The sequence below is a fragment of the Oryza glaberrima genome, chromosome 8 (assembly GCF_000147395.1).
Source record: "Oryza glaberrima chromosome 8, OglaRS2, whole genome shotgun sequence".
Classification (NCBI taxonomy): Eukaryota; Viridiplantae; Streptophyta; class Magnoliopsida; order Poales; family Poaceae; genus Oryza; species Oryza glaberrima.
Genome location: NC_068333.1, coordinates 6,448,007 through 6,461,426, shown reverse-complemented (window position 1 = coordinate 6,461,426; position 13,420 = coordinate 6,448,007). Strand labels below are relative to the sequence as shown.

Here is a 13,420-nt window from a genome sequence, read left to right as displayed (position 1 = left end):
GGGTATTTTTTTCTAGTATATATATGTTTGGGAGATGGATTTTATGTGTTCCTAAAGAGATGGAAAATCTAGTTTTGATGGGTGCAATTGTTGATCCATTTGGCTAAGCATGAACGGAATTGTTTGTAATAACAAGATGGTGTCTTTTCTTTTACATGTTATTATATTAGTTACCCGGTGACTATATACGTAGGCTATTCTTCATAAATCAGGATTTCGGGATACTATTGTGGTGATATCATGATAGTTGAATTAGGTGGCATGTGAGTTTTTTTTACCAAGAAACATGGGTGACGATCTAGTATATGGATTTAGTATATGGATTGAAAGTCATTAATCTCTATCTTCTTTTATGCTTGGGAAGAGTGTTTGGTTCATTTGGATGTGTACATCATATGTGAGTTCAGTATCATCTTGTTGTAATTGATTAAGTTTTAATAAAGCTTTTATTATCTTAAAAAATTACGAATCAATAATTTCTGGTTACCGCAAACCAAACAACATGTACACAAACAACAAACCTTGGAAGAAAAATAAGGAATAATTTCATCTAAGGTCTCTTAACTTGTCAACGAATCCAATTTTCGTCCTTCAACCATAAAACCAGATACAACGGGTCCCTCAACTATTAAAACCGGTGCAGATTAGATCCCTCGGCGGTTTCGATGGCGGTTTTAGCTGACGTGGCACCTACGTGGCTTATTTGACTCGGTCTCGATCTGACGTGACACTGACGTGGTGCTTGCGTGGCAATTCAATCCGGAAAAATAATAAACCCCGGTGGGACCCACATGTCAGTTTCACACACAAATTAATAAAAAATAGCGGGCACACGTGGGCCCCATATGTCAGTCTAACTCACCCCTCCTCTTCTCCTTCCTCTCTCTCTCCATCTCCCCTCTCTTCATCTCTCTTGCGCTCGGGGATGGGCACCAGATGCGGCCGGCGAGCGGGCGTTGCTCCCACACTCACACAGAACGATCTTGCCGGACACCTTCGTTGAATCGAGCTCGCCGATTATGCAAAGCCGAGACCTGCAGTCGCCGGCGTACGCCACTGGGAGCAGTGTGGAGTTCAGGGGTTCGCCGGAGTACAGGGACACGCCACCGTAGACCTGGTTGTTGCCTAGAACCACATCAGCCGGGAATTCGTGGTCGATGGTAGACGCACCGACGGTCAGTATCCATGGCGTGATGTTTGTTGCGGTGTACTCGCCGGGCCGGAGTTGCCAGCGGACGCGGACACCACAATGCCCTTGCTAACGGCGTGGAGGGAGCCGATGGTGATGGAGTCGCGGAAGAAGCTTAGGGCGTAGCCGCCAGCGTCGACGGAGAGGGAGATGACGTCGACGCCGTCCGCAGCGGCCTCGTCCATGGCGGCGAGGATGTCGGAGTCATAGCAGCCGGATTTCCAGCAGATCTTGTACGCGGCGGGGGACATGCCCACTGCCTGGCCACGCGCGTGGTCGAACTCGGCACCGGTCACCGGCGACCCTGCGGCGGTGGAGGCGATGTGGGTCCCGTGTCCCACTCGGTGTCTAGTGGCGACTTGGACTCCTCCGTCTCATTGATGGCGTGGCCGAGGGCATTTAGCACCGATGAGCTGGTTGTTGCAGTAAGCGGAGGCGTTGAAGGAGGCGGTGGAGACGCATCCGCCGGAGAAGGACGCGGGCGGCGGGCTGAGCCCGTCGGTGGGCATGAAGAAGCCGCGGCCGATGGGGTAGATCCCGGTGTCGAGCACCCCGACGACGGGTGAGGCGGTGGAGGCGGCGGCGGCGGCGGCGGCGGGCAGGAGCCCAAGCTTGGGTAGGGTGGAGGACCCCCGTTGCCGCATGCGTGTAGGAGTAGAGCAGCCGTGGCCGCGACGCGCGCAGATGGTGTGGAAGACGGAGGAGGCGGCCGAGGAACACGCCGCCGCCGCCGCCGCCGCCGCACGTGGCCCTGGCCCCTGAGCGCCGGGTGCTCGGGCGCGAGGTGGATGATGTATGTCGACTACTCGGAATCAGCTCCTCGGACTTCAGCCCTCACGACGGCAGAGAGCGGTCGAGGTCATCCAGCCGTCCACGTTTGATCGAACCGTCCGCCCAAAAAGCGCACGGCCGCGTTGTGAGTCTGGGCCAAGGCCGGCCCAACAAGCCTCGTCCTCCAGCGCCGTCTGTCTCACTCCTATTTCTTTTTACCGCAAACAAATGCGTTTTGGCGGCCGCGCTCGCCTTTTTGGCGCCAAACGAGGCCACAGCGCCAAGCGATCATCTGAACCCTTCTCTTCCTTTTTTTTCAGCACGGATTCCACCGTTGATCAAGCACAGGTGAAGTAATCTGGCCTCTTCTCTTCCTTTTTTTCAGCAAATTATTTGATTGTCTTCCACCTCCTCCATTAGACAGTGTTGGAATAATTCATCAAAGAAGCCTCCAGCAAAATCTGCATATTTGAGATGGAAGAAAACAGGTCTGTAAAGCTATGGTTGTTACTTTTTTCACCATGATCGGGTATATTTTACTTGTTCTATGACCACCAAATCATTTTTTTTGTTCCTGTAGAGTGGGTGTGCTACCTAGTTTGTTACCTGAAGTTGGCATGGAATTCAATACTGTTGATGAGGCTTGGATGTTTTGGGTTAGCTATGGTGGTCAAAAAGGTTTCGAGGTTAGAAAAAGGTACTCAAACAAAAGGAAATCAGATGGAAAGGTTAGGTCATGCAGATATGTTTGTGCAAATGAGGGTCATAGAAAGGAGGATAAAAGGGATCATCTAACAAAGTGTCCAAGAGCTGAAACGAGAACCGATTGTCAAGTTTGCATGGGTGTTGTGCTAGATCAGGAGAAGGGGAATTATAAAGTGGCTGATCTAGTTTTGGAACACAATCACATCCTTCAATTGCCAAAAACCTCGCACTTGATGGTGTCTCAAAGGAAAATTTCAGAGTTACAAGGTTTTGAAATTGAGACAGCTGACGATGCGGGCATTGGGCCCAAAGCAGCACATCAGTTGGCTAGTATCCATGTTGGTGGCTCACTTAATCTCAGTTACACTCTCCGTGACCACAAGAATTATTTACGGGGCAAACGCCAACGAGAGATGGTATATGGTCAAGCAGGAAGCATGCTCATGCATTTTCAAGATAAAATTGCTGAGAACCCGTCATTTCAATATGCATTGCAGATGGATAGTGAGGAGCAAATAGCAAACATATTCTGGGTTGATGCTAAAATGCTCACTGACTATGCATATTTTGGTGATGTTGTCAGTTTTGACACTACTTTTGGAACAAACAAGGAAAGTAGGCCTTTTGGTGTATTTGTTGGGTTCAATCAGTTTAGGGAAACAATGGTTTTTGGTGCTGTTCTACTGTATGATGAGACATATGAGTCCTTCAAGTGGTTATTTGAGACCTTCCTAAAAGCACATAATGGCAAGCAACCTAAAACAATCTATACTGATCAGGATTCTGCAATGGGAAAAGCAATTAAGAAAGTGTTTTTAGAATCATGGCATGGTTTGTGCACTTTCCATATCATGCAGAATGCTGTTAAACATGTAGCTGAACTCGAGGATGAAGAATCCAGTAATTCTCCCAAACAGACTGCCGAAGACAACGGGGAAGAACGAAGTATTCTCGCAGATTTTAGTGCATGTATGTTTGAGTACGAAGATGAGGAAACATTTGAACAAGCATTTAGCACCATAAGGGCAAAGGCGAGCAAGCAAAGTTGGTTGGATAGTATATACAAGGTGAAAGAAAAATGGGCTGAATGTTACATGAAGGATGTGTTCACATTAGGTATGAGAAGTACACAGTTAAGTGAGAGTCTAAATAGTGAACTCAAGAGGCATTTCAAATCTGATTTTGATATCATTCGATTTCTTCAACATTTTGAAAGGGTGGTGGAAGATAAAAGAGAAAATGAGCTAAATGCTGAATTTGAATCAAGGAAGAAAATACCCAAAATAAAAATGAGGACACCTATGCTAATCCAAGCTAGCAAGCTATACACACCAATCATATTCGAAGCTTTTCAAGCTGAATATGAAAGATTCATGGTAGCATGCACCACGGCATTGGAAGGCAACAATTGCTATCTTGTGGCAATTGGCAGTCTAGATGAAAATTGTACCTTTGAGAATGAGTACAAAGTTGTTGGTGATCCTTTAGAGCAAACTAGTACATGCGGCTGTGGGATGTTCAGTAGAACTGGAATATTGTGTGCACATGCTTTAAAAGTCCTTGATTTGATGAATATAAAATCTCTCCCATCACAATATGTACTGAAGCGATGGACACGTGGAGCACGTAGTGGGACAATACAAGATAACCATGGACGAAGTATTATAGAGAACCCAAGATTAAATGAGATGCTTCGCTATAAAGATATGACCCGCAAATTTCTCAATTTGGCACTTCGAGCTGCCAGCCATCCAGGGTCTACCTTGTTAGTAAATAACGCACTTGATATCCTTAGCAAGCAAGTTGAAGAAGAAATCAATGGATTTACTAATACCATAGCATGGTGCCCATCCCCAGCGCAAGAGAGATGAAGAGAGGGGAGATGGAGAGAGAGGAAGGGAAGAGGAGGGGTGAGTTAGGCTGACATGTGGGGCCCATGTGGGCCCTGCCATTCTTTTATTAATTTGTGTATGAAACTGACATGTGGGTCCCACGAGGTTTATTATTTTTCTAGGATCGAATTGCCACGTAAGCGCTACGTCAGTGCCACGTCAGATCGAGACCGAGTCAAATTAGCCACGTAGGCGCCACGTCAGCCAAAACCGTTGTCGAAACCGCCGAGGGGCCTAATCTGCACCGGTTTTGATACTTGAGGGACCCGTTGTATCTGCTTTTGCGGTTGGAGGACGAAAATCGGATTCGTCGAAGGGACCTTAGATGAACTTATTCCGAAAAATAATAATACTCCAGCCCAGCCACGAACTGGGCCTTGAGGCGTGACAAAGCTACATGGCCCAGCAGAGACTTGCAGGCCATATCACACACTCCATCTCGCGATTCTCGCCTCTCACTCTCCTCCCCGATGGCGGCGCTTCCCGACGTCCGGAGGCGAGCAGCCGGCTGCGGATGAACCCTCGAAGCTCCAGGAGGATCCAGATCCGTCGGGCGTATTCACCGCGGCATCGGCTACGGCGGCGGCGGAGGCCGGGCGGCGGGAAGCTGCAGCTCCGGCCTCCGGCCAGATCGACGGGCGCCCCTCGCCGCCGGGCCCTCCGTGGAGAGCAGGTACGCCTCGCCTCTACTCCTAGGCCGGTCCGCGACGGCGCGCTTCGGCTCGGACTGAATCCATCCCGCAATGGAGTTTTGTCCCACCTCGCCGATTTTGAGACAGGGCGACCTCTTTATAAACTCTGGTTGATCCTCTTGTGTTGCCTCCCCGGAGGCACCCACCCCGACTGACGATAGCGAAAAGATCTCCTCCGAGGGGCAGCGGTAGGGCGTGTTGTTACCCCCTTACCGTTCAGCTGGAAAAAAAAAAAAGGCAGTGAATAGATCCCTGCTTTTTTTTGGGCACGGCAGGCGACCCCTGCCGGTCAGCTGCAAGAAAAAAAATAAAGAAAAATGGAGCAGTGAAAAGATCCCTACTTGGGCACGGCAGGCGACCCCCTGCCGGTTAGCTTGCATCCATAAAAAAAAAAAAGATGCCCTATAGAGGGCACACAGTCGGGCCTCTGGTGGAGGCAGCGTTAGACATTAGCGCTTTGCTTTTTTGAAATTATTCTCTCTTTTTTTTGTTGAATCCTTGGTTATAATCATGCTTGCCAATTTCGTTGAACATCAGCTACAGCTAACATAGTCGTTAATTCTATCATGAATACAGGTTTGAGAAATCACATAATGCTTGCCAATTTGATTTTTTTTTAACAAACTCTCATTTTGGTTCCTTAGTGCAGGAATGGATCAGCACAATATCCTCTGCAAAATTTCTTCACAGATAATTGTCACAACCTGCCAAGTTTCTATGTAGATCACTGTTGAACATCAGCTATCATGAATACAAGTTTCTATGTAAACACATAATGCTTTCCTTGTTTGCTAATTTGTGAATTTGGTTGAAAATCAGCTATCGTGAATACAAGTGTGAGAGACCACATAATGCTGAGTTAATTGCAGTAGTAATTCGTATGGCTTGCAACAATTTATTTAAGGGAGTTTGTTGTACGTAGCTGAGTGAGACTCCAGCGCCCGGCGGCCTCTGACTTCCTCGCTGCGGTTTACAGTGACCTTGGGGAAGATGGTATGCAAAGTTTGGCCAAGTCCCACGTAACACCTTGGGCAAGCAAAGATCATGATAGATTTCTGAACCGTTCAAGCTTCAGATAAATGGACAAGTTCAGAACTGTTCTGACTAATTCACAGAGAATAGAAATGTTCAGAACCTAGATGTGATCACTGATAAGTCTTGTTTCACTGATCACTGATAAGGATGTGCTACTGTTTAAGAACCTGCTCAAGGAAATTGCATCGTTGAGAAGATGTGCGAAAGGTCAAACATGGGTGTTGAAAATAACTAGCAGTAATTTTAGCTGTAGCTGACCGGAACAAAGTTTTGGTTAGTGTGCGTACTGCATAAATTAATTTCATTCAGGTAGAAGAGTCAAATTTGATTGAGGGCGGGAAATGTCTCTAATGTTTTGTTTTTTGAAACCTTTTGGCATGACTAGCTGGCCCATTTTGTTGGGAAGAAACAAATTCGAAACAAGAACATGTCAGGTGACGAGTTGTAAATACTGGAATACAAACATTTGAGACTGGCAGGACTGCAACAGTTCGTTCTCTCCCAACATTTCATACTGGCGACCGTGGCCCTTGCAGCCGGCCATTCGTTCTGCTCAATCATCTACACATTCAACCCAGGCAGCGCCGCAGCTGGTCAGCTAAGCTGCATTCTTGCATCCAGGAGAAAAAAAAAACAAATTTAAGGTCGGGTCTCCAGTGGAGGCAGCACTAAGCATTAGTGCTTAGATTTTTAAATTTTATTAAAGAAGGAATCCATCCATGGTCCATCTATTTTAGTTGAAATCGGCTGTGTGCATGATATGATGTAGAGTCTGGGATTTTTATTGCACTATCTATTTTTTTATTGAAATGAGAACTCCTTGTTTCCTCTATGGTTGTAGGTGAAGTTCCCCTTCGTGGTTATGGCCAGCAATTCCATGGAAAGCTCGTATGTTCTGATCAGATCGAATTGGGATCTGTCTGGCGTATTACTTTGAGTATGATGCTGATATCAGTAATTAATCCAGATACGAGGATGCAGTACTATGCAATAATCAATGATCATGGATGTGAGTATACTTTAACATCGATTTTTTTTGTGAAACTCCTTTAGCAATTTAATTAGTTCTGTCAACTGTCAAGTTTCTTGTTTGGTTGTTGTGACAAGGTTGATGTAGTACAACTACAATGACAAGATATTTGCTTATGTTACTGATGTTTTCTTATTGGAAATATTTGAAACAACTTATTTTCTGTTAAAAAATGCAAAGGCTGCCTTAATATTTTTCTTCTAGTACGCAATTCCCCCTGTGATGTTCAAATAATTTATACCCATTTTACCTGTATGGCTGTACCCCTTCAAAAGTACATTCAGAATATCTTTTGTTACTCCATAATTTGGTGATGCAGATGTTCTCATGGCTTTTTTGGTAATATGGAGGTAGACATTACTTTTTAATTGAACAGTTATTAATGTTTAGAGTAGAAGGGTATAGTTCTCCCTGAATCAGTATGGTGGTTATTGCTGCTGGATTAGGAATGATTCTGAAGTTTGTGTTCGAGATCGCTGAAACAATGGCCAAGAAGTATCCCTAATACAGTAATGAATAGTGTCCAACAGTCAATGGAACATATCAACATGTTAAAATGGCAACAAAGGAACACATTATTTTTGTTCTCCTACAAAACAGTCATCGTTTTTATATACCATGCTAATGGCCACTTCTATACAAAATCCTGGGGTCAACAGCCTTTAGCACCTATATGTGAGACAGTAAAAAGGAGTGCAATAATTATACAAGTAGCATCAATGATTTCTTCCACTTTATGTTAATCAAATATCAGTTACACTTTCCAAGAGACATGAACATCTCTTACTGCAATGCCTATTACTACCTGTCATGCTGGATCATGTCTCTGTTCTATGTGTGCACCAGTTAATTACCTTACCATATGTTTTTACCCGGACCATCCATCCATTCAGATACTTGTCATACACAAGTACTCTTGTAGAGACAATCAGATTTCTCATCTGCTCCCAGTGCGCAATAGTGACTGTGAAAATGATGCCGGTGGTGGAGGACGCCGAACTTGTGCACTTCCTTCCATCATCAGAACAACACTCTTCATTGCAGGCCGTGTTACCGGCTCGTTTTGAGTGCACCAAATACCGATCTTCACCATCCGTTCAAGCTCAACCTCATCGACATCTTCTCCGGCAGCCACTTCTTTCAGTCCGCCGGAGACCACATACTCGTATGCCCACTCGGAGATGTTGCACTCCTCGCCGGCCATCTTAAGCTCCATGCTCTTCCTGCAACTAATGATCTCAAGAAGCATCACGCCGAAGCTGTAGACATCTACCTTAACAGTTATCGCCGTGTTCTTACTCCACTCTGGCGCGAGATAGCCACGTGTGCCCCGGACTCCAGTGAAGGTCTTGGTTTGGTTCCCTATCAGAAGCTTTGCCAAGCCGAAATCTGCAATCTTTGCCATTCCAGAGCCATCAATCAGTATGTTCTCCGGCTTGATGTCACAGTGGATTATAGGGACCTCTATATCTTCATGGAGGTATTGTAACCCCCTAGCCACATCCAGCGCGATCGCAACCCTCCTGCTCCAGCTAGGTAATGGAGGGTCAGGCTTGAAGAGGAGGTTGGCAAGGGAGCCATTTGGCATGTACTCGTAGACAAGAAGGCGGTACGCGCCTTCGTTGCAGAAACCAAACAAGCGCACCAGGTTCCTATGGTGTGTTCGTGCGATCGCACGCACTTCCCGTTGGAACTCTTGCTCCCCGTCTTCTGCCATCCTCTCGAGCCTCTTCACTGCAATGACCTTGTTTCCACTGTTTGCTATGACACCTCTGAACACTGTGCCGTATGCACCCCTTCCTAGCTCTTCAGCAAAGCCATCTGTTGACAACTCTAGATCATGGAAAGAGTACGATCGGATGCCAACACTCTCCTTATCAAATTCAGCATCTTGATGTTGTGGAGCCCTTGTGTACCTGGAGAATTGGTGGCGCTTGCTGAGCAATACAGAGACTGAGAGCACAACAAGTGAGAAGATGGCCAATGCAGAACCTGATATCAACATGGCAGTTGAAATAGCACTTCTAGTCCTCCTCATAGGACCTTTTGGTTCATAGGAGTATACCTTCACAAACAGCGTGGTGTTGCTACTATGATCAATCTTGCCGTACCTCATAGGAAGCATTTGTTTTGAGCAGTAGGTGTCAAACATGGCAATCTCGCAGGCACAGTCAGAGAGGCAAATTGCTTTGCACTCTTCCATGGTTGTTGTTTGGGGTGGGACGTTGTATGACAAATCTGACCAGCTAGTGTTCTTCACCATGACCATTGTGGCTGTAGGTCCGATGTCGCCATTAGAGCTATTCCCCGTGCAACCGCCAGTCCTTACCCTCCAGCAACCTTGAGTGGTTTGGTTAGCACTTGAGAATTCAAACCCAGGAAGGCAAGAGCAGCTGGTTTCTCCACTAGCAGTGACTTGGCAGAAGCTATTTGGACCACAAACACCCTTCACACCACAACGATCGTTGCTAGATGGCTCCAACCATTCGATCTTTGTTAGGGGCTCCCTTCCTTTCTTGAAGAACACATGCGCGTAGAGTCGCAATAAGCCGTCGGCATCCAATGTCAGACGGTAGTAGCTCTCTGAATCTGGGGAGGTACTCAGTGACTGATTTGTCAGGAATAGCATCTTTGTATATGAACTGTTTCTGTCAAACAACCATAGGGTGCCATTGAGGTCTAGTGAAAGAGTGAGCAGGAGGCCTTGACCAAAAGTACCGCTAGCCCAGTATGCACTATCAGGGTCTACTGTGCCAATCGGGTACATCACAAGGTTGCCGTCTTCCTGGTTGGAAAGGCGATACTTTCCTGTGGCATGGTTGGTATTGGAGATGCTTGAGAACAGCTGATTGCCAGGAAGCAAGTTCTGCCCTGGTAATATGGTGTCCGTCGGAGAGCCAAAGGTAGACCATAACACCTGCTTTTTCGCATCATACAACACGAAGTTGCCGTTGTCCAAGATAGCAGCAGAGGTAGCAGAATTAGGGGCGGCAGATATCAGCTTCCCTTGGCTACCTTGGTTAGCAGGAATCCATTGAAGTGAACCACCAGCTGTTAACAGAATTGAACCACCGGAAACCGGAGGATCATCTCTGAAGGCAGTCCACACAATGGTCCTGGTTGCACCTGTGACAAGCCACACACCAATGGAGAAGCCCTCACCTTCAGGATAGAAGCCGAATGCAAAGCGCCCCGATGGGGAGACCCAACTCTGGGTGCCCACCGCGTTGATTTGAGAACCTTGAGGAATTGTTGTCTCGTTGATCTGGGCTCCCGTCGAAGGATTAGCTTGGATGATGAACAGAATGAGGGATAGAGGGATGATATAAGGGACCATTGTTTAGCCAGGGAAGATGAGGGTTTTTTTCTTTGGGCTCTGCAGAATGAACTTCTTTGGTTCTCAACTTCTCATATGAGGAGATAAATTCATGACTTTCAACATCTCATATCATCTGCATCCTTGACAAGATGTTTGTTGCTTAAACAACAAGAAGGGATGGTCACTGGTGCGCACGTGCGTGTGCACCAGTAGTCCTGAACTTAGGCAAAAAGAAGTGTCAAATTAATCAAAGCTGATGTAAATTGAAAGAGACCTGCACTACCTAGGAACCATACCATTTACATTTGCTACCAAGATCTTTTCACTAGTATCTTTCTGAAAAAGACCTTGATGACTATGACCCGGTTGCAATGGGTATTTTTGTTCAGCCAAGCGGGCAGAAGAAACTCCGGTCAAGTTGTTTAATGTACATTTTTTTTACCAAGGTCTTGGATGATGAACAGAATGAGGAATAGAGGGATGATATAAGGGGCCATTGTTTGACAATAGAAGATAAGTGTTTTTTCTTTGGACTCTGCAGAATGAACTTCTTGCTTCTCAACTTCTCATATGAGGAGATAATTACATCTCCTATGATGTTTGTGGCTTGAACAACATAGAAGTGGCAGTCACAGGTACGCACGTGCGTGTGCACTTGTGAACCTTTACCTACCCAAAAAGAAGTGTCAAGTTAATAAAAGCTTATGTAAATTGAAAGAGACCTGCACTACCTAGGAACCATACCATTACATTTATTTCCATTTTCCAAGGTCTTCAGCCACTAGTATCATTTTGAAAAAGACCTTAATGACTATGACCCTGTTGCTTGTAGTATTTTTGTTTGGCCAGGCCGGCAGAAGAATTTTTTTTTACCAAGGTCTTTTTTGAAAACAAATACATTGAGGTACTATTCTTAATGTCGCTCAATGTATGTTGTAACCAATATATGTTCTCCTTGGTGACTAAAGATAATACCATTACTTACCAACCGTAGTTGGTAATATATACTAGGTGAAAGCAAATAATCACCAAGCAAATAATATATATTGGTAACTCTTGGTTTTTAGGAACCTAGTAGTACTTGGCCACTAAAAATTATCTATAGAGTAAAGAGATGAAAGCAATCTTGATTCTTTTTTTTTTGTGTGTGTTGCAGAAACCATATGGAAGTACCATGCAATATGCCAAGTTTAAAATGAAGTCAGTAATCTTCCAGGGTGACGTCGGAGAAGTCACGCAATCAGTTGCGCAGGACGAGACTAAAGGTGGAAAATGAAGACAATGATGGTAATGTATCCGAAAACAACATCTGAACCATCAAGGCACAGTGGAAAATACCACAACCAGCAAACTCACAACCACTCACGGATTTATCATTCTAGAACATCTTCATTTGATGCATCATTCTTAGTATGTTTCTGACTACTGAAATCTGATGAGTTACAAGTACAATTGTTCTTCAAAACTGTTGCTATTTGAGTGGGCTATGGCACACCATAGTACTATTTAGGGAGAATTGTAATGATAGTAAATATTAGGTCTCACATGTTTGCTCTGTTTTTTAAAAAACAGAAACACGGTCGTTCCTGAGTAGGCAAATACAGCATGATGATTAATTCTATTTGACACACATGATAAAATTATTACTACATCACAATTTGTTTCAATATCGAAAAGCACTATAACCGTGATGTGCTACATGAAGGTTAATGTTACATGAGGCAAATGAATTTGCAAATCACTCTTCAAGTCCAGCTATACTGAAACGAACATAACTAACTGACAAATTTTCTTGAACTGAGAACTGCTTAATTGTATGAATCTTACCTTGTCTTCAAATTCTATTAGCACCGCTTTTTTTTTTTTTGAAACAAGGCTTTTTTTAACCTGAATACTGCTTGATTTTGATTGATTGACCATCGATGGCTTGCTTACCGTCTCGTTCATTTCAAGATTACACATACCGCATCAAGGACATTCATGAGGAAAAATATGAGCTCATTCTGTAATGGTCCTTTATCTGCCGTTTGGCACTAAATCTGTAATTTCAACCATTCAACATTTGCATATTTAAGGTATTGCTGCCGCTTGTATTTCTTCAAGCCTATGCACCAGCGATACAAATTGATCCTCACCAGTCACCCCAGCACAACTCGAACACAGCTAAAAACCGCCACTTCAAATTTTAGATTGGGCTCTCCTTTTCGGATAATTTTCAGGTAGATCTTGGGCCGGAGCCCACGCTGAAGACCACGTTGGTAGTGCCGACGGTTGTACTAGTCTCAAAATAAGAAAAGGTCCGAGTTCACCCCCTAAACTATAGCCATCGTTTGATCCACCTAAAACCAGATATTTTATACCCTAAACTTTTCAAACGAAACAAAATAACCCCCATAATCAGTCTAAACAATAATAAAATTCGGTGGACCCCACATGTCAGCATGACCTTCCTTGTACCCCCCCCCCCCCTCCCCAAACCCCAACCAAAACCAACAAGAGCAGTGAGAAGGCGATGGAAGACGGTGAAGGCCTCCCCTGAGACAGTAGAGGAAGACTACTTGCTGTAGACGAAGGCGGTAGCGTAATCCCGGCGGAAGATTAGCGCAACGCGGTCCGTCTCCACCGTTAATGTTCAGTGGGTACTGACAAGTGGGCCTCCTATTATTTTCTTTTTGCCATGTCAAAAAAAATCAGAGAATGAAGAAGAAGCAATAACAATTACTCTCTTTGTCCCAAAATAATCTCTTTTTTCCCATAAAAAAGACCAAAATACCCCTATGTTATCAA

The 13,420-nt window shown here is 45.0% G+C and overlaps 1 protein-coding gene, 1 long non-coding RNA gene and 1 pseudogene across 6 annotated transcripts; 2 read left to right on the top strand and 1 right to left on the bottom strand.

Annotated features, from left to right (window-relative positions):
- Nucleotides 1–904: 904 nt before the first annotated feature.
- LOC127782099 (subtilisin-like protease SBT1.4) lies at nucleotides 905–2,579 on the bottom strand (annotated as a pseudogene).
- Nucleotides 2,578–3,913, top strand: LOC127782094 (protein FAR1-RELATED SEQUENCE 5-like). The gene is made up of 2 exons (XM_052309158.1): nucleotides 2,578–3,781; nucleotides 3,882–3,913. The coding sequence occupies exons 1-2, from the start codon at nucleotides 2,578–2,580 to the stop codon at nucleotides 3,911–3,913; spliced, it is 1,236 nt and encodes a 411-aa protein (XP_052165118.1).
- A 1,078-nt stretch (nucleotides 3,914–4,991) lies between these two features.
- On the top strand, nucleotides 4,992–12,259 carry LOC127782133 (uncharacterized). Of its 5 annotated transcripts, none has more exons than XR_008019109.1 (4): nucleotides 4,992–5,230; nucleotides 5,899–6,928; nucleotides 7,126–7,293; nucleotides 11,790–12,259. It is a non-coding gene; the product is annotated as an uncharacterized LOC127782133 (long non-coding RNA). The 5 variants fall into 5 exon arrangements; XR_008019112.1 differs by having other exon boundaries at nucleotides 5,894–6,928; XR_008019111.1 differs by having other exon boundaries at nucleotides 4,992–6,557; nucleotides 6,670–6,928.
- Nucleotides 12,260–13,420: the final 1,161 nt, after the last annotated feature.

Excerpts from the sequence above, each read along its gene's own strand:
- LOC127782094 (XM_052309158.1), top strand. The coding sequence starts at position 2,578 with ATGGAATTCAATACTGTTGATGAGGCTTGGATGTTTTGGGTTAGCTAT. Across the intron at positions 3,782-3,881 it reads GAAGGATGTGTTCACATTAG|GGTGGTGGAAGATAAAAGAG; the intron begins GTATGAGAAGTA and ends ACATTTTGAAAG.